The 26,843-nt window shown below is 43.9% G+C and overlaps 1 protein-coding gene across 2 annotated transcripts; it reads right to left on the bottom strand.

The window, feature by feature from the left end:
• Positions 1 to 967: 967 nt before the first annotated feature.
• On the bottom strand, positions 968 to 26,831 carry PALB2 (partner and localizer of BRCA2). Of its 2 annotated transcripts, none has more exons than XM_047780300.1 (13): positions 26,607 to 26,831; positions 24,544 to 24,603; positions 24,041 to 24,143; positions 18,991 to 20,460; positions 16,244 to 17,004; positions 14,794 to 14,865; positions 11,914 to 12,075; positions 10,650 to 10,735; positions 9,610 to 9,771; positions 9,025 to 9,141; positions 6,160 to 6,247; positions 2,459 to 2,607; positions 968 to 1,455 (listed from the first exon to the last, which is right to left on the bottom strand). In XM_047780300.1, the coding sequence occupies exons 1-13, from the start codon at positions 26,652 to 26,654 to the stop codon at positions 1,245 to 1,247; spliced, it is 3,489 nt and encodes a 1,162-aa protein (XP_047636256.1). In that variant the 5' UTR covers positions 26,655 to 26,831; the 3' UTR covers positions 968 to 1,244. The 2 variants fall into 2 exon arrangements, with proteins under 2 accessions (XP_047636256.1, XP_047636257.1); XM_047780301.1 differs by having other exon boundaries at positions 20,260 to 20,460; positions 26,607 to 26,830.
• Between the last annotated feature and the right edge of the window lie 12 nt (positions 26,832 to 26,843).

Here is a 26,843-nt window from a genome sequence, read left to right as displayed (position 1 = left end):
GGTTCCCAGGCTAGGGGTCTAATCGGAGCTGTAGCCACTGGCCTACACCACAGCAACACCAGATCTGAGCCGCGTCTGTAATCTACACCACAGCCCACAGCAACGCGGGATCCTTAACCCCAAGTGAGGCCAGGGATCGAACCTGCAACCTCATGGTGCTTAGTCAGATTCATTTCCACTGCACCACGACAGGAACTCCGCATTTTTAATAGGTTTTATATTACTTTTTGTAGGTATGTGAAAATTAAGTATTACAAATAACATAAAAAGCATATTGCATATTAGTATACCAAGTTAACTGAAATTTATTTATTTTTGGGGGGGTCTTTTTAGGACTGCACCCATGGCATATGGAGGTTGCCAGGCCAGGGGTTGAATTGGAGCTACAGTTGCCAACCTATGCCACTGCCACAGCAACGCCAGATCTGAGCTGCATCTGAAACCTGCACCACAGCTCATGGCAAAGCTGAGTCCTTAACTCGTTGAGCAAGGCCAGGGATCGAACCTGTGTCCTCATGGATACTAGTCAAATTTGTTTCCACTGAGCCACAATGGGAACTTCTGAAATGTATTCTTTTTTTTTCTTTTCTTTTTTGGTCTTTTTGCCATTCCTAGGGCTGCTCCCTTGGCATATGGAGGTTCCCAGGCTAGGGTTCTAATCGAAGCTATAGCTGCCGGCCTACACCACAGCCACAGCAACCCTGGATCCGAGCCACATCTGCAAACTACATCCCAGCTCATGGCAACGCCGGATCCTTAACCCATTGAGCTAGGCCAGGGATCGAACCCACAACCTCATGGTTCCTAGTCGGATTCGTTAACCACTGAGCCATGACGGGAACTCCTGAAATTTATTCTTACTATGCAAGCACTGCTGACAAAATATTCTAGTTGTAAAGAATGAGCTGTTTCTGAAAATGATCTTTATAGGATGGGAAAAAATATGCCAAGCAGAATGTACCAAAATACATATTTATTAACATCTGAAGCTTTATATACACTTTTAAAAGCAAATGTGTAAATGTGAGAGGATTTACAAAAATCAACTGACAATCCCTTTCCCTCAAGTATAAATGAACATTCAAGATCAGTAGTGCCCCTTCCATTGGTATAACAAGCATGTCTAAAGGAATACAAGACATTATTTTAAACACCTTTCGGATAGTCTCCTCTACAATTATAACTCCAAAAAGTACGAAGAGGCCGAAAATATCCAGAACACTGTGTTTCCACCCTACCCTAACTTATGAATATCGGTATACAAATATATTTCCATCTTTTTGTCCAGCCAGCAAATGAGAATCTGTACCTGACCATTTAACAAAAGACCAATTTTGGTCAGAGATAGGAGGAAGGAGAGCCGCGCAATGACCTAGGAGTAAGTCCCAAATGGCAATGCTTCCGGAAGTCAGTACTGCTGCTGCAAAATGATCTTTCACGTCACCTTCCAGGAACCTAACATTAGGCAGAGAAGAGACAATCCAAATCATATATATATATACACGTATATTAAAACAAATTTTTTTTAAAAATAGGCCACAACCACGCTCCCCCAAGCAACGAGAACAAAAATACTTGGAAATCTGAACCCGTACATTTGCACTCCTCGGACCGCTGGCTGTAATCGCATACTAGCCCCTGCCTCGCTCTCTGAGGCACATTTGTATCCTCTGCACGCAGGCTCACAGGGGCCTGCCTTCCACTCTTCCTCAGCTGAGCTCAGTCTCCCCCTAGTGTGTTCCTTTTCCTTGGTGGCTCTAATCCCAGACCTTAGCCTGGCTGGGTTTGGGCCATCACTCAGGCTTGCTGCCTCCAGAGAGGTCAAAAGGTCACACCCAGTCAGCACACACACACACACCACTCTCCATTGTATGTATCACCTCTCTTTATCTGCACTGTGCTCCTCACTATGTGAGATTATCCTATTTCCCGATTATCTGCTGGCTGTCTGTCCTGCCAAATGTAAACATCATGAGACAAAAATCCAGGAGTTCCCAATGGGGCTCAGTGGAAACGAATCTGACTAGTATCCATGAGGACACAGGTTCAATCCCTGGCCTCACTCAGTGGATTAAGGATCTAGTGTGAGCTGGGGTGTAGGTCGAAGACGCGGCTCAGATCTGGCATTGCTGTGGCTGGGGTGTAGGCTGGCAGCTGTGGCTCCGATTAGACCCCTAGCCTGGAAACTTCCATGTGCCTCAGGTGCAGCCCTAAAAGGACACACACACACCACACACACACACAAAAGCCCCAGACATCCAGTTGTCTTTTTTTTTTCTTTCTTTCTTTTTTTGGCCACCCTCAGATCTATAAACTTCATACTTCATCCTACTTCTTAGCATGCTTTACCATCATCTGTATTACCTCACGTTTCCATTCATGTCAGTTCACAAAACGATCTGGTTTCTGTATTTGCCTAAGTGCCTTTCAATCTGTCCCCCACATTAAACACACTTGCCTTCCAGCCTGCCCCTGAGGAAGGCAGTAGAGCATCACGCCCACACTCAAGGTCGTCTTCGGGTTAATCACAATCAGCTGAAACACAGGGCTTCCCAACAGCTGGCTCTCTTTGGCACAAGGGTGACTCAGAACAACAAACAGGAGCCCCTGGTTTAGGAGAAAAATCAGTAACCAAATAAATCAAGAGCATGTTTGGAAGAAGAAAGGGCTGGCAGGAGTTCCCATTGTGGCACAGCAGAGATGAATCCGACTAGTATCTATGAGGTTTGATCCCTGGCCTCGCTCAGTAGCCGGGGATCTGGCATTGCCATGAGCTGTGGTGTAGGTTGCAGACATGGCTCAGATCCCATGTTGCTGTGATTATGGCGTAGGCTGGTGGTTGATGTGACCTCTAGCCTGGGAACCTCCATATGTTGCGAATGCAGCCCTAAAAAAAGACCCCCCCCCCAAAAAAAAGAAAGAAAGAAAGAATGTGTTGGCAGAGACGAAATTATGGAATTATAGATAGGAACTATCAACAGACCCTTAAGTCTCCAGAGATGTAATCACTGGTTCGCGTTTTTTCCAGCAGAACTGCTGGGGGCATCCCTGAGCTGGACTTCCAGCTTCTCCAGCACAGGGCTCTCCGTGACTTTACAGCCAGTCTTTGCAGGCAGGAACCTAGCTGACTTATCAGCTTCCTCCACTTTAGATCCTACTAACATCTCATGCCATCCATTTGGGAAACACTGGTGTAAGAAAAGAGGGCATAGGAATACGTGGAGGGAGTCCTCAAACTGGAAAGGTTAAGCTGGTTTTTGAAAATTCCGAACGCATTTTCCCATAAAAACAATCTTGTCAGTGGTGACTGGATTGTTAGGTCAGTTTGCAACTTCTTATTTATTTATTAAGTAAAAGCGGCCCCCAAAAGACACCATCACCTATGCCTGTGTCTGTGGAAAACTGTTACAGACCTCGCCTGGCTTTCAAATTCCATGTGCTTATAATAACATCATTGTGTGTGTGTGAAGATATAGATGTCACAGACACAGATACATATATATGTATGTTACACTGAAAGTAACATTTTGGGGGTAAAATGGGGAAAATTAATTATAGGGCCATTTTAGGATTAATAACATTCACTTCTAATTTCATACATTTCTAGAATGACTGAATTCTCTCTCTCTCTTTTTTTTTTTTTGGCAGATCCTTCAGGCCAGAGATCAAACCTGAGCCACAGCAGGAACTTGAGCACTGCAGTGACAATGCCAAGTCCTTAGCCATGAGGGAGACAGGGAACTCCTGGAATGAATTCATTCTTATAATGAGAGTGAATTACCTTTATAATTAAAAAACAACCAAGAGCTGGAGTTGTCACTGCTGTGGCTCGGGTTCGATCCCTAGCCTGGTAACTTCTGTATGCTGCAGGTGGAGCCAAAAAACAAAAAAACACCAACAGTCAAAAAATGTTAAATGCTATACACTAAATTAGGGGTTAGCAAACTATGTCCTTATATGTCAAATCTGGCTCAATGCTTATATTTGTATGGATTATGAGCTAAGCATGGTTTCTGTGGGTTTTGTTTTGTTTTTTTTTCATTTCTTGGCCACCCCTGCAGCTTACGGTCGTTTCCAGGCTAGGAGGTGAATCAGAGTGGCAGCTGCAGCCACAGCCACACCAGATCCAAGCCGCATCTGTGACATACACTGCAGCTTGCAGCAACGCTGGATCCGAAACCCACTAAGCAAGGCTAGGGATCGAACCTGCATCCTCAGGGACACTGTGTCGGGTTCTTAACCCACTGAGCCACAATGGGACTCCGGTTTCTGCATTTTGAAGTGGTTGGAAAAAAGAGGAAGATACTTTGGGACATGTGAAAATTATATGAAATCCAAGTTTCAGAAAGTTTTATTGTCTAAAAAGTTTTATTGGAACAGAGCCACACAACTTGTTTTACATATTACCTCTGCCTGATTTGGGGCTGTAAATCAGGGTAAATAGCTGCCACAGAGACCACATGGCCTGCAAAGCTGAAAATATTTACTATCCGGCCCTTTACAGAAAAAGTTTGCTGATTCATGTACTGACCTATTAAGTATTCGACAGATTGTCTAAGATCACGCAACTTCGGAGCTGGTGTCCAGACATGCTGCCAGGCTAGGAAGGGAGGCAGCCTCTGTGTTCAGAGGCTCTCAGGGCTCCTGCACAGGCCCACTGACGCTGGGCCAGCTGGTCTTACATGGCAATGAGCCATCTACTTCTGCCTCTGCTCATGGCTCAACAGTGGACACTTATTAAGCAGGTATCCCTGACTCCTGGACAAATACCTTCAACTTGTTCAGATGCTAAAACTGGACTGGGGAGGAGTTCCCGACATGGCTCAGTGGTAACGAACCCAACTAGTGTCCAGGAGGACGTGGGTTTGATCCCTGGCCTTGCTCAGTGGGTTAAAGATATGGCATTGTCACAAGCTGTGGAGTAGGCCTGCAGCTGAGGCTCCATTTCTACCCTTAACCTGGGAACTTCTATATGCTGCAGGTGCGGACTGAAAAAGAAAAGAAAAAAGAATTTGGCGGTGTTGTCTCTGGGGACATGGGTTTGATCCCCAGGACAGCTCGGTAGGTTAAGGATCCAGTGTTGCTTCAGCTGTGGCATAGGTCATAACTGTGGATTGGACTTGATTCCTGGCCTAGGAACTTCCACATGGCATGGGTGTGGCTGAAAAAGAAGAAGGAAAAGAAAAAAAGGACCGTAAGCTAAGAAGCTGTGTTTGTTTCTATATGGGGACACTAAAGCCTAAGATAAAAATGTGTCGGGGGAATTCCCGTCGTGGCTCAGTGGTTAACGAATCCGACTAGGAACCATGAGGTTGCGGGTTTGGTCCCTGCCCTTGCTCAGTGGGTTAATGATCTGGCGTTGCCGGGAGCTGTGGTATAGGTCTCAGATGAGGCTCAGATCCCGTGTTGCTGTGGCTCTGGCGTAGGCCAGTGGCTACAGCTCCGATTCAACCCCTAGCCTGGGAACCTCCATATGCCGAGGGAGGGGCCCAAAGAAACAGCAAAAAGACAAAAAAAAAAAAAGCGTCGGAGTTCCCATTGTGGCGCAGCCAAAATGAATCCGACTAGCATCCGTGAGGATTTGGGTTTAATCCCTGGCCTTGCTCAGTGGGTCAAGGATCTGGTGGTGCTGTGAGCTGTGGTGTAGGTCACAGATGCGGCTCAGATCCTGAGTTGCAGTGGTGAAGGCTGGCAGCTGTAGCTCTGACTAGACCCATAGCCTGAGAACTTCCATATGCCACAGGTGTGGCCCTAAAAAGCAAAAAGAAGAAAGAAAAAAAAAGAGGGAGGAAGGAACAAACGAACACAACATGTCTAGGACCATTTAATCATCCTCCCTAAGGGCATCCGTTCACTTCATAAACCCTTTAGGACAATGTGTTTGGGAGTCAAGTCTGAAAACAGGCTATTTCTAGGTACGAGTTCACAGCTGGAAATAAATATTTGCCCTTAAGTCATATAACTAGAAATTTTACCCAAACAAGCATATTTTCACTCATACATTTCAAGAAAGAACAAATGCTGTTATCCACTTTTGAAAAAAAGAGGCACCAGGGAGCGTCAGTGGACTACAGCTTACTAAATTACTGCTCTCACTCAGTGAGACCAAGAGTAACACACAAAGTAGACCCAAAGCGGTCCCCGCAGGTCACTACTTACCATTTCAGAATAAGCTCTGTGACAGACTGAAGCTTGGTAGGAGTCACCAATGTGCATCTTTTTCAGGAGCTGACCAGTTTTTAAGTTCCTTGGACACCAAAAATAAATAAGCTCATGACATTCTTCCCACAAATGGGTTTTCACATAATATTCTCTTATTTATCATAGCATCCTTTAGGAGGTAACCAAGGGAAAAACTAAGGGACACAGTACTTTAGTTCCTTTTATTTATTTATTTATTTATTCTTTTTGCCTTTTCTAGGGCTGCTCCCAAGCCATATGGAGGTTCCCAGGCTAGGGGTCTAATCAGAGTTGTAGCCACCGGCCTACACCACAGCCATAGCAACTCGGGATCCAAGCTGAGTCTGTGACCTACACCACAGCTCACAGCAACGCCAAATCCTTCACTCACTGAGCAAGGCCAGGGATCGAACACGCAACCTCATGGTTCCTAGTCGGATTCATTAAACACCGAGCCACGACGGGAACTCCCTTAGTGTCATTTAATCATAGATTTAGCTAAAAACACCACTATAGTTTATTTATTTATTTAGGTCATGGCTGAGGTATGCCGAAGTTCCTGGGCCAGGGACTGAACTTGTGCCACAGCAGTGACAAAGCCAGATCCTTCTAGGAGGCTACCAGGGAACTCCCAGAACTATAGCTTAACGTTGCTAATAGTGTAATTTGATGGTTTAGCTTTAGGTCGAATCTGCTACGCCACTGGGGATGAATCTCTCCACCGTCCTTGAGAAAACTTTCCATTATCTCATTTTACTTGTACTGAAATTAGGCACCTTTTTTTGCCAAAAAGGTTTTGCCACCTTTCTTGTAATGACTAAATTTCCCATGGAGGACAATGGTCAGGAACCCAAATTTGCATGGGTGAGAGACTACACCTAAAACAGACTTATAACTGTGTCTCTATAGTATATGCTTATACTAGGGCTAGACCAAGATAACTGAGACAGAAGGGAAGACTGAGATGGGATTTAAAAAAAAAATAGAAAAAAAGAAGAGAGAAGGTAAATATAAAGAAGAAAAAAGCAAAGTTTGTCGGAACCCCTCCTTAGCGTATTTTTTTTTTCTTTTTAGGGCCACACCCCTGACATATGGAAGTTCCCGGCCTAGGAGTCAAAGCAGAACTATAGCTGCTGGCTTACACCACAGCCACAGCAACACGGGATCTGAGCCACATCTGAGACCCACACCACAGCTCACGGCAATGCCAGATCGTTAACCCACTGAGCAAGGCCAGCGATTGAACCTGTATCCTTGTGGATCCTAGCCGGATTCGTTTCCATTGAGCCACGAAGGGAATTCCTGTCCATTCATTCTGAATGTAATAGTTTACATTTATTAAGAGCAAACTCCCGGAGTTCCCGTCATGGCTCAGTGGTTAACGAATCTGACTAGGAACCTTGAAGTTGCCAGTTCGATCCCTGCCCTTGCTCAGTGGGTTAAGGATCCGGCGTTGCTGTGAGCTGTGGTGTGGGTTACAGGAGCGGCTCGGATCCTGTGTTGCTGTGGCTCTGGCACAGGCCGGTGGCTACAGCTCCGATTGGACCCCTAGCCTGGGAACCTCCATATGCCGCAGTAGCAGTCCTAGAAAAGGCAAAAGGACAAAACAAACAAACAAAAAGACCAAACTCCCACTCCCTCCCCCTTCCCCCGTGGCTTTATTGAGGATTTGTGATGTTGATAAACTGTCCCCACCATGTGACCCTACTGCTGCGAAATTTTCAGTTGGCTCTTCACTAGCCACTAGATAAAGTCCAAATTCTTTCTCAAGATACTTATAACTCTCATGAATCTCGTGCTGCAATACTGTATTACTCACTGGTCCCTCACTTGAAATCTTCTCACTGTGGGTACAACGCACTGTGCATGCTCCTGGCTCCATACCCTTGTTCAAGCTAGTCCACCCAATGCACTCCGTTTCTGACCAGTCTTCATCCCTGTCACTGACCAGTGCCCATCCATTCCTCAAGGCCTCGATTATGCCCCACATCCTTCCAGCTATATGGAGGTTCCCAGGCTAGGGGTCGAATCGGAGCTGTAGCTGCCGGTCTACACCACAGCCACAGCGATGTGGGATCTAAGCTGCATCTACAACCTATAGCACAGCTCACAGCAACACCGGACCCTTGACCCACTGAGCGAGGCCAGGGATCAAACCCACAGCCTCATAGATTCTAATGGGGTTCCTAACCCACTGAGCCACAACGGGCACTCTATGAGCTGTTTAGACTCAATCCTTCTCCGGGTCTTCACCGGTTCACAGAAACCTCCTCTCCTTCAATTTCCAAAGTACTGTCCATAGACCTCATTTTTTATTTAATATATACTATAAAGGGTATGATATAGTCATTCAACAAATACTTCTAAGTTTTCTAAGGACTAGGTACTATGTATGAAAACTAAATAAGCGAGTTCCCATTGTGGCGCAGCAGAAACCAATCCAACTAGGAACCATGAGGTTGCGGGTTGGATCCCTGGCCTCTCTCAGTGGGTTAAGGATCCTGCATTGCTGTGGCTGTGGGGTAGGTTGGCAGCTGTAGCTCCTATTCGACCCCTAGCCTGGGAACCTCCATATACTGCAGGTGCGGACCTAAAAAGCAAAAAAAAACCCCAAAACAAACAAACAACAAAAAAACAGAAACCAAAAACCCAAGAACTGAAGAAGGAAAACTAAATTCTCATGTACATATGAAAAGTTTCCCTCCTGGAAGTGGCCGGGCGTGGTTCTCCACTGTTTTCAGGAAAGAGAGGTGCCTGGGGACTCTGACTAAATAACCCTGTGAAATTGGAGGACTAACCTTACACTACAGATGAGGAGACCAAGGCCCTTGAAGGAAAGCTTACCAAATAACAACGTTGTTCATTATAGTGGTACCAAGCAGAGCTTCCGGCATCCCTTGAACCTCAGCAAAAGTTAGGAGAGTCTCTTCAGGGGGCATCAGAAACTGTCTGTCTTTGCCTCTGCATTAAAAACAGTATTAAAAGTCAGCGTTTGTACCAAAGCATTTTTTAAGCAGTCCTTCTATGGAACTATTATTACTGAACTATGCAAAATAAACACTAAGCTAGTGCCAGGAAAAAAGCTCCATCCAGCATCCGGCTGATAACTGAAGCAATAGAAGCCAAGCTTCAGTCTGGCACAGGATCTTGATGTATTGGTAACACTCCAGGGCCAGAGAGACGTCAAAGGAGGCTGAAGAAAGAGCAAAATGCACCTGCTGAGCCTCTCTGCTCCCCTGCCCTCCTCCCTGCCACGTCTGGCTCCACCTCCCAAAACTGCTTCGATGTTAGAGCCCAGTGTTGAGGCAGACCCCACTATACCACACCTACAGCACAGAACACAAGAGGCTCCTGATCCAACTCTCTCTAAAACCCTGCGATAAAATCATTCTTTACCTGACAGTTAAAATCAACCAGTGGCTTCCTTACCCTCCATCCTGTGCAAATGTCACGATTTCTACTTGCTGATCACAAAGAGTCCCATTGCTACTGACTAGCCTCCTCTTTGTCAGGCCAAGCACAGCTTTTATATTTCCAGAACTCAGGAGCACTTGCTTTTCACTTTTACCATCAGAGGAACAAAGTAGTGCCCTAAAGCAGATACAAGGAAAAATGGGGAGAAGTCAGGAGTAAGCCTTCATTAGACAACTAGAGTCAAACTTTAAAAGGAAACTTCAATCAGGGATGTCATTCTATTGACAGTTTTGACTGTTTTAAACACATCTCTCTTTATTTATTTTTTTAACTGTTTCAAATTGTTGTGGTTTTAGTATTAGTTTATATTATTACAATCTATTTAAACACTAGAAAGCTGAGGGAAGAAAATTAATTGGGTACTATCAACTCTGACCATTGTTTCAGTAAGATAATAACAAGCAATTTCTCTTAAAAGAGGAAAAACACATCTCTCTTTATACCTAAAGTTTTTTTTTTCTTTTTTTTTTTTGGTCTTTCTGCCTTTTCTAGGGCTGCTCCCAAGCCATATGGAGGTTCCCAGGCTAGGGGTCGAATCGGAGCTGTAGCCACTGGCCTACGCCAGAGCCATAGCAACTCGGGATCCAAGCCTCGTCTGCAACCCACACCACAGCTCACGGCAATGCCGGATCCTTGACCCACTGAGCGAGGCCAGGGATCGAACCTGCAACCTCATGGTTCCTAGTCAGATTCGTTAACCACTGTGCCACAATGGGAACTTCCCCAAATTTATTTATTACTTATTACTTACCTGCTTTTCTGGCTGCACCTGCAGCATATGGAAGTTCCCAGGCCAGGGATCAAACACATGCCAGAGCAGTGACCCAGGCCATTGCACCGACAATGCTGGGTCCTTAACTCGCTACACTACAAGGAAACTTCTAGACCTAAATTTAGATTCTTTCAAGACGCAAGCCGAGGTTATAACTTGCACTCTAATAAAGCTGACAAAGATTCAGGGAAAGAAAAAAAACTAGTCTTTGAGATTTACATACCTGATTTCTCTGATCTCCAAATTTCCCAAAGCCACACACACGAGATTACAAACATCAGGCAGTAGAACGATCTGTAATACCGGAACCTAAATAAAACAAACCAGCTTTAATCTAAATGTTCCCAAATTTGTCACATTCCTTTCTAGCACTGCTGTATTAGGATAGTTTGCAACAGTGAAACAAATGTGAAAATGTTCAGCAAACACTCTCTCTTTTTTTTTTGGCCATGCCCAGAGCATGTGGAAGTTCCCAGGCCAGGGCTCGAACCTGTGCCACATCAGTGGCCTAAGCCACTGCAGTGACAACACCAGATCCTTAACCTGTTACACCACCAGAGAACGCCAAACGCCCCATTTTATAAGCTGAAAATCTGATAAGCTACATGCACACTAGGGTTTACTGCAGCATTTCTCTGATCCAATCTATGCTTCTACCAATGGCAGAATGAATAAATTCTGGCACCTGGACGAATGGAATAATACACAGCCATTTAAAATAAGTTTATTCACTAAACGAATATTTATTGCACACCATCTGCAAAGCACAATGCTAGAAGCTGTGGGTATACTGGAGGACAACAATGAAATCTGCTAAGACAGTAGATCTTAAGCGTTCTTACCAAGAAAAAAATAAAGGAAACTGAGGTGATGGATGTGTTGATTAACTTGATTATGGGAATCTGTTCACAAGGTGTTTACAGTTTTATTTGTCAACGATACCTCAATAAAGCTTGGAAAAATCGAATTCGAAATAAACAAATAAATGAGTATGAAGAATATGTAGAAACCAAGAAACATGTTTATCCGGTAAGAAAAGGCAGGCTTAAAAAGGTTAATGAGCATGCTATGGTTGCACATATAAGATATGTACGAAGGTAGATGAGGACAGAAGTACAAATAGACAAAAAGCAGAAGCAATGTCTAAATGAGAGCTAAGAGGTATAGGTATCAGCAAGTTTAGAAGTCAGAACAGACATGAAATTCCAAGTTCCTCCAGCAACTCTAGTGTAAAAATCCACCTCTGGATAAACATATGATACAGCAAATAAAGCATTAATGTTAACTGCAAAGTCAAGATGCTGGGTACATGGGCACTCCCTGGACCACTTTTCTGCATGTTTGAAATTTTTCAAAAATGATGTGGAAAAACCTCATCTCTCGCTGTCTCATATAGCTGTAGATCCCGTATTTTTTGGTGAGCTGCCATCTAAATTACCATGCAGATGACTGCAAAGATCTCTTTTAGCCACAAGAGTCTGACTTACCTCTGTGAAGTGCCAGGAATACATTTTTTCCCACTGCCAAGTATCCAGAGGTTTCCAAAGAGAAACTACATATTCACAAGCAGTTATGATACAAGGCTCTTTGAATCCAGCTGTTTCCCACCACATGGCACTCACATCCACAGAACAGGAACCTGAAGGATTCTGACACAGAATGGCAACAATAGTTATGTTAAAGGGATGCTTGGGGACTATTTTATAAAAAGAATAAACAGGAGAAGTGAGAGATTACCAGGATTAAGAGGAAATACCAAGTAAATTTAATCAAAGATTTATAGAGGTCAAAAGAAAGAGCTTTCTTTTTTTTTTTCTTGTCTTCTTCTAGGGCTTCACCGGCATATGGAGGTTCTCAGGCTAGGGGTTGAATAGGAGCTGTAGCTACCGGCCTACACCACAGCCACAGCAACGTGGGATCCAAGCCGAGTCTGCAACCTACACCACAGCTCACGGAAACGCCAGATCCTTAACCCACTGAGCAAGGCCAGGGATCGAACCCGCCACCTCATGGTTCCTAGTCGGATTCATTAACCACTGCACCACAACAGGAACTCCAGAAAGAGCTTTCTAATGACAGAAATTGCACATATACACTTGTAAGATTTAAAAATGTGTAGCTCTAGAATGGCATAGATTCAGATTTAACCACAAAAAAATAGCCCGTAAGAACTAACTAGAGAAGTTTCCTTCGTGGTGCAGCGGAAATGAATCTGAATCTTTGGAAATGAAACATTCTAATGAAGCACCCATGGATGGAAGAGGGAATAAAACTGAAACAACACACTATTTCTTTTTTTTCTTTGCTGTGTCCACAGCATGTGGAAGTTCCTGGGCCAGGGATTGAACCCTTGAGCTGTAACCAGAGCCACAGGAGGGACACCACCAGATCTTTAACCCAGTGATCCGCAACAGTATCCAAATACTACTTCTAAATGAACAACAACGGGCGCACGGTGGCTGTGGTGTAGGCTGGTCGCTGCAGCTCCAATCTGACCCCTAGCCTGGGAACCTCCTATATGCCACAGGTGTGGCCCTAAAAAGACAAAAAAAAAAAAATTAAAAAGAATAGCTATGAAGGGGAGCTCCCACTGTAGCTCAGTGGTAACAAAACCCAATTAGGATCCATGACAGTGAGGGTATGATCCCTGGCCTCACTCAGTGAGTTAAGGATCCAGCACTGCTATGAGCTGTGGTGTAGGGTGCAGATGCAGCATGGATCCCAAGTTGCTGTGGCTGTGGCGTAGGCTGGCAGCTGTAGGTCTGAAAGGACCCCTAGCCTGGGAACCTCCGTGTGCCTTGGGTGGGGCCCTAAAAAGCAAATAAATACATAAATAAAGCTCTTTCTTCTACACCAGATGCTCTCAACTTAGGGTGATTTTGCAAAGCTCCCCTGGAGGACCGTTAGCAGTACCTGGGGACACTGCTGGTTATCACAACTGGGGAGGGGGTGTTATGGGTTGAGACTGGGGCTCTCGCTAAATATCTTACAAAGCACAGGCCAGTCCCCTACAACAAAGAATTATCCAGCCCCAAGTGTCACCAGTACTGAGAATGAAAAACCTTGCTCTACATCACCCTACTTCAAGTATAAAAAGTGAAGCAAGGGGCCGTTGTTTCCTGGTGATTTAGTGGTTAGGGCTGGACGCTTTCACCCTTGCGGCTTGGGTTCAATCCCTGGTCTGGGAACTGAGGTCTCGTTTCAAGCGGCTGCAAATGCTGCAGCCCGACAAACAAACAAACGAAAAGGTTAATCAGGACACGGGTCCAATCCACCTCTCAGGATTTACCAAAATAGCACTAAAAGAATATTATAATTATATTTCTCAGAACCATATATATTACATAGCATATGAAAATTAACTATTCATTATGTCATAATCCAGAACTGCTACTTATTTTCTTAAGTAATTCTTCTAAAAATATTACATCATTTGGGTAGGAGAGTCATGAATGACCCCTCTCTGTCAAAATGCCTTATTTATTTATTTTATTTACTGGCCGCACCCACAGCATGCAGAAGCTGGGTCAGGGATTGAACCAGTGCTACCACCAGATTCTTAACCTGCTGAGCCACCAGGGAACTCCCTCAAATTTTATTTATTTATGTATTTCAGCCACACCCATGGCATAGGGAAGTTCCTGGCACAGGGAGGGAATCTGAGCTGCTGCTGCAAACTGTGCCACAGCTGCAGCAATGCTGGATTCTTAACCCACTGTGACAGGCTGGGGATCAAACCCACACTGCCACAGACAATGCCGGCAGATTTTTGATGCACTTCAACACAGTTGGTTAAGGATCCGGCATTGTCACTGCAGCAGCTTGGGTCTCTGTAGTCGTGAGGATTCAATCCCTGTCCTGGGAACTTTTTCATGCCATGGGAGAGGCCAAAAAAAAATTTTTTTGGGATACGAAGTTGAGTTACTTGCATTGTTCTTTGCAATAGCTTCAAGATCTCAAAATATATACACAGGTAAATATTATGAAAAACAAAGAAAGTAAATCTGTTTTATCATTTTTTTTTTTCTTGTTAGGGCTGCACCTATGGCACAAGGAAGTTCCAGGCTGGGGGTCGAATGAGAGCTGCAGTGGCAGCCCTAGGCCATAGCCACAGCAACTCAGATCCAAGCTGCATCTAGGACCTACGAAGCAACTTGTAGCAACACCAAATCCTTAACCCACTGAGTGAGGCCGGGTTTGGATCCCGTATCCTCAAGGATCCTAGTCAGATTCTTAACCCGCTGAGCTGCAGTGGGAATTCCAATTAATTTTTTAAAAAAATCAAATTCTTCTGCATTTTCCCACCAACTCATTATACTGTTCACATATAAGACACAAGACATATTCTAATTTAATAGTTTTCTGACCTTTAACTTTGAAACCAATTGTAGAGTACCTGGGGTTAAGCTATCACAAGTGGGAACATCTGCTACTTCAGTCTGTGGAAACAAAAGTCACACCGTTAATTTACACTTTATAAATTAATTATTACTCACACATCAAAATGCCTACTTCCTATGTTTTATTTTCTTAGGTAACTAAATACAACTGCTTCATTGATAACAAAGAGAATAGGATCCTCTATATTTAAAAAAATATATATATATATACATATACTTTATTTTGTTTATTAATTTATTTTTGGGGCCACACCCATGGCACATGGAAGTTCCCAGCCTCGGGGTCAAATTGGAGCTGCAGATGCTGGCCTACACCACAGCCACAGCAACCTACACCACAGCTGTGTCTGCAACCTATACCACGGCTCACCACAATGCCAGATTCTTTTTTCTTTTCTTTTTTTTTTTTTCACAATGCCAGATTCTTAACCCACTGAGCGAGGCCAGGGATCGAATCCTTGTCCTCATGGAAACTAGTTGGGTTCCATACCACTGAGCCACGATGGGAACTCCAAAAAGACATGGCAACAACCTAAATGCCCATTGACAGAAGAACAGATTAAGATGTGGTACATATACACAATGGAATACTACTCAGCCATAAGAGAACAAAATAATGCCATGTGCACTAGAGATTCTCACATTAAGTGAAGTGAGTCAGAGGAGAAAGTCAAATACCATAGGATATCACTTATATGTGGAATCTAAAATATGACATGAATGAACCCATCAGTATAGAAACAAACTCACGGACATGGAGAACAGGCCTGTAGTTGACAAGGGGGAGCAGTACAGAGGGGGATGGACTGGGAGTTTGGGGTTAGTAGATGCAAACCGTTGCATTTGGAGTGGATAAGCAATGAGGTCCTAATGTATAGCACAAGGAACTATATCCAATCAGTTGTGATGGAACATTATTCACGATGTTACGAAAAAAAGAATGTATATATAACTGGGTCTCTTTGCTATACAGCAGAAATTGACAGAACGCTGTTAATCAACTATAAAAAAAACAAACAAAACAACCCCCCCAATTTCCCCAGAATGAACTTAATGTTTACAGTGAGGTCATAGCAAAGAAATATGCTATGGGAGTTCCTGTCATAGCTCAGTGGTTAACAAATCTAACTAGGAACCATGAGGTTGTGGGTTTGATCCCTGGCCTCGCTCAGTGGGTTAAGGATCTGGCATTGCTGTGGCGTAGGCCAGCAGTGGCTATAGTTCCAATTAGACCCCTAGCCTGGGAACCTCCATATGCCATGGGTGTGACCCTAAAAAGACAAAAAAAAAAAAAAAAGAAATATGCTAAAACATTCTTATACACTGGGGAGCTGATGTATAAGGCAGTCATGCTGTCCACATTCACCAAGATCCTTCACTCCTTTAGAGAAAATTTCACCAAGGAAGCAGCCTGTACCTGTTCAATGGAAGGTTTCCAGGATTCCTGGCACGTATGTACACAGAGCTGATTTTCTTTGTAGGTGAAAGACTTGGTGAGGAGAGGTGTTGCTTGGGGACCAGGATCACAGTCACAGGAAGGCGGTCCTTCCTTTCCTGCTGCATGCAGGCTTCCATCTAGTTTTGCTGGGCTGGTCCAGCCTTCACAGTGTTTAGGGTCACTAGCAAGGCTGACTGCGGCTTGCAAGTGCGAAAGCTGGGGGGTAGAGCAAGTTTGTCCAACAACCTCTGCCAAAGCCTTTTCTCCGCAGGCTTGGGAGCCAAAAGCTGGAGTAGTGCCCAAGATGGGGAAAGCAGGTGAGCACGGGTCTGCTGTCGCCCTGATGTCATTATCATCAGGTGCAAGCGTGTTTACAGGAGTCAAAAGTAAAATGGATGAAGACAGGCCCTTCTCCTGAGGCTGGCTTTTTGGCTTTGGCATTTTAGGATGGGCTTTTCCTGGTCGAATCATCAGGTCCTCTTCCAAGTCTTCCTTGTCTATACGGATTTGTTTAGGAGTCAGTTCCTCGACGATACAATCTCCTCCTTTAAGAGGCCTGTCTCCACACATTTTTGATCTGAAAGGCTCAATCAACTTCTCTGAGCAGGGCTTCAGTTTTTCACGCTTAAGAAGCCCAAAGTCTTCATCCGGTAACTGAAAGTCTGTGATTTTGAGAAAAGATGACAGCTGCTTTAAACTGAGCACTTCATTCTTACGAAATGGAACACAGAAAGTATCATCTGCCAAAGACAAATAAGCAGAATTACTGCAAGAAAGGGAGTCCTCTTTTTGACGATGACCTTCCTTCCCTAAAATAAAAAGCAACAGCAATACCCAACAAGAGACATTAATCACCAACAAAGAGCGAGCTTCTAAACTCCAATACCGTGCAGTGTTCACTATTTTTCCCACCCTTGACTCTGAAACCTTGGGGAGCAGGTAAAAAAATGAGCCAGAGGTTAGTGGTTAACCAGCAGCCCTCCTTCTGCAGTACCAAAAAGGGTGGTGCTGGCAGCACTTGCTGGGAGAAGGGAGATAGGGATCTGGTTCCAGCTCTGGCTACTGAGGAGCTGTGTCACCTTGGGCAAGTCAATTCACTTCATTTTCCCTTGTCCCTCCTAAGGGAACGGGACTAAGAATCTCTAAAATCCTTTCTGATCCCAAACTCTGACGCCAGCAGGCCACCAGAGCACAGTCTGCAAAATGCTGGCTCTTCTCACTAAAGAAAACTTAGTCCCCTCTTCAAGCAAAGCGTAATTTACTAGACTTAAACGGACAAGAATTCTGTATCATTTGAAATGTAGCTGCATCCAACACCTAGTAAATGGATAAGCAAGCTGTGGTACATACATACCATGGAACAGGATTCAGTCATAAAAAAATCAGGTACTGATACAAGCTACAGTGGATATATCTCAAAAACTAGCTAAGTAAAAGTAGCCAGACACAGAAGGTCACGTATTGTTTAATTCCATTAATATGAAATATCCAAAATAGGTAAATCCACAGAGATAGAATATACGCTGGTGGTTGCCGGGGGCTGGAAGGGAGAGGAAATGAAGAGCTTAATGGGTAATGGGCTTTCCTTTCGGGGTGATGAAAATGTTTTAGAATTAGACAGGGGTCATGGTGACAAAACACTGAGTGTACTAGATGTTCCTGAATTGTCCACTTAATTTTATGTGAAGTACACCTCAAGAAAAAAACATTTTTTTTTTAAACTTACCTGTATGCTACTGAAATCAGAGCAGATTACTTCCATGTACACAGGCGTATTTCCAGTTTGTTAGGAGACTGCCCTACCTTCTGATGTCAACTGCGTTTTATTACACCATCATTCCTAAGTTTGTTAGTGGACTCTTACTCTGACACAGATTTCACTGTATTTCAAAAACACTTCTTTATTTTTTTAGGGCTGCACGCACGGCCTATAGAAATTCCCAGGCTAGGGCTTGCATCAGAGCTGTAGCTGCCGTCCTACACCACAGCCACAGCCACATAGGATTTGAGCCACATCTGTGACCTACATCACAGCTCATAGCAATGCTGGATCCTTAACCCATTGAGCAAGGCCAGGGATCGAACCTGCATCCTCATGGGTACTGGTCATGTTCATTACCACTGAGCCACAATGGGAACGCCCTCGAAAATACCTCTTTTATAAATTACTTCTCCCCATGGACAGACTGTATTGCACTTGAATTAATACTAATTTTAGGTAAATATCCAGGTTTGCATCTTGGCTCTGGCACTTTAAAGATACTTTCATCTCCTTGCCTTAGATTCCTCATCTATAAAGTGAAGATAATAACAGATTCTGCCTCACGTAGGGCTGCTCTGATGACTCAATGAGTTTAGTATCTATACAACGTTTAGAAAGTGCCGGGCAGGAGCTCCCGTCGTGGCGCAGTGGTTAACGAATCCAACTAGGAACCATGAGGTCTCGGGTTCGATCCCTGCCCCTGCTCAGTGGGTTAACGATCCATTGTTGCCATGAGCTGTGGTGTAGGTTGCAGATGTGGCTCGGATCCTGCGTTGCTGTGGCTCTGGTGTAAGCCGGTGGCTACAGCTCTGATTAGACCCCTAGCCTGGGAACCTCTATATGCCGCGGAAGCGGCCCAAGAAATGGCAAAAAGACAAAAAAAAAAAAAAAAAGTGCCGGGCACACAGTATGAGCCATCGCCACCATCAACCACACCTCGATTTACCTTTAACTCTCTCCTTACCATGAATAATTACTTTTCCATTCTGATCTTGGTGCAAGGCAACTTCTTCCTTGGAACTATTAACACCTGATGTGCCAGAAGCTGGCAAAAGGAGTTCATGATGAGCTGACATAGGGGTACAGACTGACTTTCTTTTTCCTCTGCACTTTCTACCAGTTGGCTGGGTAACCGTCTTCCTAGAGAAGTCATCTTTAGTGGTGCCAGCAGGAGAGCTGACTTCAGTTGATGAGAGGAGTTCCTGAGAAGGACTTTTTGAACTTGATTGTTTTGCATATGTATCAGACACCTTAATTTCATTTTGGTTAGTTTTTTCATTGGCAAGGTTTAACTTGTTAGCAGATGCCTTATTTTTATGTCTAAAACCCTTTTTTCTGACACCCAAATGACTCTGAATGACAGCCTCCAGGGCCACTTTCCTTTGGCAATTTGACATGCGCCGTGTTGTTCTAACATAATATTCCGCAGGAAACGGAAGGCCTTCAAGCATTGTGCAAGTATGTGTTTGATCTTCTATAGGGACAGGAGAAAATACTTCTAAGCTAAGACTCTTTGGTTGACTTAGAGCCTCATTTTCCAGAAGACTTCCATTTCTACCACCAAGTGCATTACTGGAAGATTTAAAAGACATCTCTGGGTGATTCTGTTCTTTAAAATTTGGGTTTTCACTTGCCACAAACTCATCATAAGTGAGTTCCTTTACAGAACATGAATGATCTGCTTCTAAGTTACGACTTCTAGGTGGCTGACCACTTGCACTTACAGCTTCGTTCACCTCTGTGTTATCTGCAAAGACAGTCATTTTTTGGTTGGGTGCCTCTAAGTTTGCGGGTGGAGCGGGGCTAATGTTTTTTAAACCAAAAGGAATAAGTTCATAGATACTTTCAGGAGGCTTATGTTGAAGCTGCAGACCACTGCTGTCTGACGGAGTACGCCAAGGAAGGGCAGGCACCCTGGGGAAATTATGTCCTCTTGAGAGTGTACCGACATCTCTGTGCGGTTTGCCATTTGATGGAATTAAGACACTCCCTACATTAGCTTCTGAAACAGGTGTTGCAGAATGGGGAATGTCAGACTTAGGACTTGGAAGGGAAGTTCTTGTTTCAGTTAGAGGGACCCCAGGATTTTCTCTATTGACTTCCGCCCCTTCCTTTAGTCTTTTTCCAGAGAGTATGAGTGAATCAGTGTCAAAGAAAGATTCTCTCTCCTGGGAAGTCAGTGTTTTCTCCAGCTTCTTTCTTCTTCCTAGCAGCTTACTCTGACTTTTCTTACCATCAGGGCCATTGATGCCGTAGGGAAAATGTTCCTGGATATCATCTGATCTTTGTATACATAATCCTCCTACTGGGCTAGGTCCAGGGATAAAGGACTCCAGCTCAATATCAAGTGTGACAGGTGTCTTTTCTCCAGTTTCTTCATCAACATGGGCATTGATTTGTAACGTGTCACAGGGAGATAATCTGCTTCTAGGTTCTAAGGAGAAAAAATGGCATAATTAATATTTTTCTTTTATAACGAAACAAAAAATACCCCATATTTCTTTTGAAATATTATATATAAATGACACCAAACATTTATATAAAAGAGAGTCAATGACAGTTCATTCAGGCAGATCAAAGTTCAAGTTTTTAAAAACCTGATAAACTCTAAAATATTAAGTAAATGTGAAAAAAAATGGAATTGTGCTGGAAAAATGATTTTTAAGCTAAAAGATTACCTATTTATTGAGATCATCTTTTTTCTTAGTTTTTCCCAGTTTCACTGAGGAACAATGGACAAATAAATTGTATATACTTAGTGATTTTTTTTTTTTAAGGGCCACACCTGTGGCCTATGGAACTTCCTAGGCTAGGGGTCGAATTGGAGCTACAGTGCCATAACCACAGTAATGGTAGATCTGAGCTGGTCTGCAACCTATATCACAGTTCACGGCAACCCTGGATCCTTAACCCACTGAGCAAGGCCAGGGATTGAACCCATGTCCTCATGCATTACTAGTCAGACTCATTACCACTTACCCACAATGGGAACACCCCCAAAGTGGACTTTAAAATAAAGTAGTTTCTAAAGTTCCAATCACGGCACAGCAGAAACGAATCTGACTAGGAACCCTGAGACCGAGGGTTTGATCCCTGGCCTCACTCAGTGGATTAAGGATCTGGCATTGCTGCAAGCTGTGGTGTAGGTCATAGATGTGGCCTGGATCCTGCGTTGCTGTGGCTGTGGCATGAGCTGGCAGCTGTAGCTCCAACTGGACCCCTAGCTTGGGAACCTCCATATGCCGCAGGTGCAGCCCTAAAAAGCAAAAAAAAAAAAAAAAAAAGATAATTCTGGAGTTCTATTGTGGTACGGCACCCCCCCACACACCCCCAAACTAAAACAAAGTAGTTCCCATAGGAGGGGGGCACGCTATGCCATGCAGAGCCATGGGAAGCATCAGGGTCGGCCAGGAGGCAGAACAAGCCTGCGTAACTGAAACCCTGTACCCTCTGACCAACATCTCTCCATTTCCCCCTCATCTCCTAATTTTTCTTTTTCTCTTTCTTTACAGCCACCTCTGTGGCATATGTAAGTCCCTGGGCCGGGGGTCAAATTGGAGCTGCAGCTGAGGTCTACATCACAGCCACAGCCACGCCAGATCTGAGCCACATCTCCAACTTACACTGCATCTTGAGGCAACACCAGATCCTTAACCCACTAAGTGAGGTGAGAGATGGAACCCGCTTCTTCACAGATACTATGTCAGGTTCTTAACCTGCTGAGCCACAATGGGCACCCCCTAGTTTTTCATTCCATGTCTTTTTTTTTGACTTGAGTAATTTTCCTACCATTTTAAAATTTCATTAGCCTCCAATTTTATTATTATAAATGACCTGATTTCTTCCTTCCTTAGCCTCCAATTTTATATTATAAATTACTTGATTTCTTTCTTTCTTCCTTCCTTTCATTTTTTTCCTTTATTGGCCATCCTGCAGCATATGGAGTTTCCAGGTAAGGGATCAGATCCAAACCACAGTTACAACCTCCGACATAGCTGCAGCAATACTGGATCCCTAACTCACTGTGCTGGGCCAGGGATTGAACCTGTGTCACAGTACTCCAGAGATGCCACCAATTCTGTCACACCACAGTGGGAACTCCAAATTACCTGACTTCTAACATGAGAAACGACCATTGTTTTTTATTACAGTATTTCCAGCAAACTTTTTTCTTTGTGCACAGAGTCTTAATTTTAAAAAAGTCATCTTTCAGATATAAATAAATAGATATAATTTCTAAAATTTGAGAGGAAATAAGCAACTAAATAAGCAATCCAACTGAACTATAGTTTAGTGCTCACAGAATGGGAGAAAATATTTACAAACTGTATACCTGATAAGGGTCTAATAGATAGAATATATGAAGAACACTTTTTTTGGTCTTTTTAGGGCCGCACCCCTGGCACATACAGGTTCCCAGGCTAGGCGCTGAATCAGAGCTATAGTCGCCAGCCTGTGCCACAGCCACAGCAACACCAGATCCAAGCTGCACCTGTGACCTACACCACAGCTCATGGCAATGCAGGATCCTTAGCCCACTGATCGAGGCCAGGGATCTAACCTGCATCCTCATGGATACTAGTCAGATTCATTTCTACTGAGCCATGATGGGAACTCCTAAAGAGTAACTCAACAATAAAAAGGCAACCTAATCAAAAGAGTTGCATCGATTTTTCTCCAAAGATTTACAGATGGCTAACAAGCACACAAAATATGTTCAAAATCATTAGTCACTAAGACATGCAAATGAAAACCACAATTGGAGGAGTTCCCGTAGTGGCTCAGCAGTAATGAACCTGTCTAGTATCCATGAGGACGTGGCTTTGATCCCTGGCCTCGCTTAGTGGGTTCAGGATCCAGTGTTGCCGTGAGCTGCGGTGTAGATGGCAGATGGGGCTCCGATTTGACCCCTACCCTGAGAACTTCCATATGCCTTAGGTGTGGTCCTAAAAAGACAAACACACATACACACACACACAAAAACAACACCCCGCCACAATTAGATAGCACTTCACATCTACCAAAATGGTTATAATTTTTAAAATGGAAAATTATAAGTATTAGCAAAGATGTGAAGAAATTGGAACCCTTGGGCATTGTGGTGGGAATATAAAATGGGACAGCAACTGTAGAAAACAGTTCGGGGGAATTCCTCAGAAGTTAAATGCAGAATTACCTTATGACCCAGAAATTCCACTCCTAGGTATATACCTGAAAGAGCTGAAAATATATGCCCACACAACACTTGTACATAAATGATCACAGCAGCATAATGGCCAAAATTCATAATAGCCAGAGTAGAAACACCCCAAACGTCCATTAGCTGATGAAGGGGGATACAAATTATGGAATAGCTATACAATGGAATATTATTTGGCTGCAAAAAGCCATCAAGTACAGATACATGCTTAGATGAATGTACAGAAGAAGCCTGTCCCAAAAGGCTACATACTGTACGCTTCCATTCCTAAGAAATATCCGGAATAGGAAAACCCAGAGAGACAAAAAGTAGATTAGTAGTTGCCCAAGGGTTAAGGGTAGGATGGACATAAGGTTTCTTTTAGGGGTGATAAAAATGTTCTGGAATTAGATAGTGATGACGGTTATATGATCTTGTAAATATATAAAGAACCACTGCATTACGCACTTTCAAAAGAGTCTAGGCATTCCCACTGTGGCTCAGCGGGTTAAGAATCTGACATAGTGTCCTTGAGGATGTGGATGGGTTCAATCCCTGGCCTCACTCAGTGGGTTAAGGATCTAGCTGCAAGCTGTAATGTATGTTGCAGGTGTGGCTTGAATCTGGCATTGCTGTGGTTGTGGCGCAGGCTGGCAGTTACAGCTTCAATTCAACCCCTAGTCTGGGAACTTCCACATACTGCAGTTAGGGCCATGTATTGACAGAGAGATGATAAATAAGAGTCTATTGCTAGTCCTTACCCTCTGGCGACAAGGAAAAGAACCACCTGGGAAATGAGTACTAAAGCAACTGTAAGTGAATGCGATAGCTTTACCTGAGTGGTTTAGTTGTACTGAAACTTCTTGCTGCAGTGAGGAATCTTGTTCTTCCACTGTTTTCTTAATAGAATTCTTAACCTTCTCGGCTCTTTGGGCACGCTAGAGAAAACATAAGCAGCTCAAGACACAACTTTACAAAAAATAAGTTTTTGTTAAGCTTTATGAACCAAAGGCTGTTCTTTTTAATTTTTTTTTTTTTTCCTTTTTAGGGCTGAACTCGCAGCATATGGAGGATCCTAGGCTAGGGATCAAATCAGAGCTGCAACTGCTGACCTACATACACCACAGCCACAGCAACTCGGGAACCGTGTCTGCATCCTGCACCACAGCTCACGGCAACGCTAGATCCTTAACCCACTAAGCAAGGCCAGGGATCAAACCTGTGTCCTTGTGAATGCTAGTCAGATTCGTTTCTGCTAAGCCATGATGGGAACTCCCTGAAGATTGTTCTTATAGTTTGTACCACAACACCAATTTGAGACAATAAAGATTCACTTACCTGAAGGCGGGCCAGTGTCTTGCTGTATTCCCTTTTCAAGAATGCTAATTTTTCCTTCAACTGGAAGAAGAACATGAAAAACAAAACTGAGCAGGTGAAACAGAGGAATCAGAGAGAAGGGACACAGTGCCCATCACACAGCGCTCAGCAGGGGCCTCAGCTAGAGGTGGCTGAGGAAGCAGCACTGGCACTGCTTTCTGTTCTCTCAAAACCCAGCTTTCTAGCATCCTAGCTTCGACTGCTGTATCACCTGGACAATTACCTCCCGACTCGCTTTGCTAATTCCTACTGATTCCTCAAGCCTCAGCTTAGATTTTTATCCCCCTGGGGTAAACTTCTAGGTCCTTTTCCAAATCCAAGTTAGGCATTTCCACCTCTCCTCTGCGCTTCCTTTATCACAGTGCTTATTATATGTTGCCTGTTTAGTTCTGTGTCTCCCCCATCTCACGGAGAGAGCCTTGAGGGTAGCAGGAGCAGTCATCCTCAGATATTTGACTAATGAATCAGTTACTGGTCCAGGCATATCCAGCATCTAAAAAAACAACCCACTGTGTATCAGACGGAGTTCTAGGTGCTGGATATACAGAGTGGTCAAGGCCTCTGCTCCTGAGGGATACAGATAATAAGAAAACAAACAAACAGATAAGATGATTTCACATGATAGTCAACACCTAGACAAACAGGGTGATGTGAGAGTGACTTGGCGACAGAAAAGGCTACTTTAGAGACAGTGGCCAGGGAGGCATTTCTGAGGACTATCACTTGAGGCCAGACCTGAAGGAGGCTATGGAAGAGCAGACTTAAGGAATATCAGAGGGAAAGCAATTTGTCGAATTTATAAACACATTTTAAAAACAGCATGATTCAAACCTCTATGCTATACTGTTTCTACTACTTATCAGCCTCCTTATCAGCATCTGGGAATTATACTGCTGACTTGTAAATGAACTTTCTCACTCCCACTGGAAGGTGGGCTGGCATAAGACTGATGAGTTACTGTGAAAGAAGAGTTTAGCACAAGGCCTAGAAGAGCCAGCACCAAGGTGTGTTCAAGTTAACAACATGGGCATAAATGCAAGGTGGTATGTATAAGGATAATACAGACCAGCACCGTGTAGAAACAAAAAGTACAAACAACCTAAAAGGCTCCCAGCAGAGTAATGCGTAAAGACGTCATTTCCATACTTTGTTTTAAAAAAACGTTTTTGTGGTTTCAATGAGAAACAGCTGAATTGTGAACACCACAAACAGCTTCAAGTTTCTGTACCTCTATCCCCGCAGTGGCCAAACAAACAAAACTTGAAGCATCATTTTAAATATAAAAAGTCTTATAAAATGAACTTCCAAAAAGGTACCTATCAAGTCTGTAGTTTGGTACTTACTACATGTTAGTCAAAAGTCAAGCTAAAATCAGATTTTTAAAAAAATATATCAAAGTTTTTTGATTTTTCACACAGATTCTGCATTGTTCAAAATATGCACAAACATGCAAAAATTTGCATGCAATATAATTTTTAAAAATCCATACAATACAGTATCCATACTGCAAAATATTATATAGAACTTTAAAAACACTGTAGATAAACATAGACTAATACGGATGTTAAACATGAAAAAGGAAAACGGAAGTTGCAGAACCATCCTTTCCAAAAAATATATATACTACCTTTTGGTCGTTACAGAATACAATCGCACCCCTTCACACTGCCCCCCCCTCCCCCGAGACACGCAAAAAGATCTGAAATCCAGACTATTGAGGGATATACTAAGGGGATGGGTTCGGAGAAGCCGAGATGGCGTGTGCAGGGTGGGGCGGGAAGGGTGTCAAAGGGAACTTTAGCTTTATCTTTAGCTTTACAACGTGTATTTTTGCATTTCTGCTGTAACGAAACTTTGTTCTTTAAATGCCACCACAGGAGCACAGCACTCTCCCACACTTTCACAACCCGTGCTCCCTCAGTCCAGGTTAGAGGTCACTGCCGCCCTCGGAAACAAAAACAGGCCTAAAATCCTGGGAAAGGGGGGTCAAAGTTCTGAGACAACCCTTCCCGCAACCCCGGCACCTTTTCCTTCTCCTCACAGCTGAGGGGTTTCCCAGCAGGCTCTTCCATCTGGCCGGCGGCCACTGAAAAGAGCAGCAGTCGCTGGCCTCAGCCTGTGGCTGCGCGGAGCCCGGCTGGCCCTGGGCGAGGAGGCGCCCAAGAAAATTATGGGGTGCCGAGGACCCCCTCAACACTTGCGCATCCGGCCCACGCGGGCCGGGCGCGCCAACAACCCCGGCCAATCACATCCGCTGCTCG

Source organism: Phacochoerus africanus, chromosome 5, assembly GCF_016906955.1.
Source record: "Phacochoerus africanus isolate WHEZ1 chromosome 5, ROS_Pafr_v1, whole genome shotgun sequence".
Classification (NCBI taxonomy): Eukaryota; Metazoa; Chordata; class Mammalia; order Artiodactyla; family Suidae; genus Phacochoerus; species Phacochoerus africanus.
This window is presented reverse-complemented; position numbering and strand designations above follow the sequence as displayed.

Bases quoted from the DNA above. Each gene is read 5' to 3' on its own strand.
- PALB2 (XM_047780300.1), bottom strand. From the start codon at position 26,654: ATGGAAGAGCCTGCTGGGAAACCCCTCAGCTGTGAGGAGAAGGAAAAG. The intron at 17,005-18,990 runs GTAAGGAGAGAG...TGTCTTTGGCAG, and splicing joins TGGAAAAGTAATTATTCATG to ATGATACTTTCTGTGTTCCA. The intron at 1,456-2,458 runs GCAAGTGTGTTT...GCCTAATGTTAG, and splicing joins CCTCAGGGGCAGGCTGGAAG to GTTCCTGGAAGGTGACGTGA.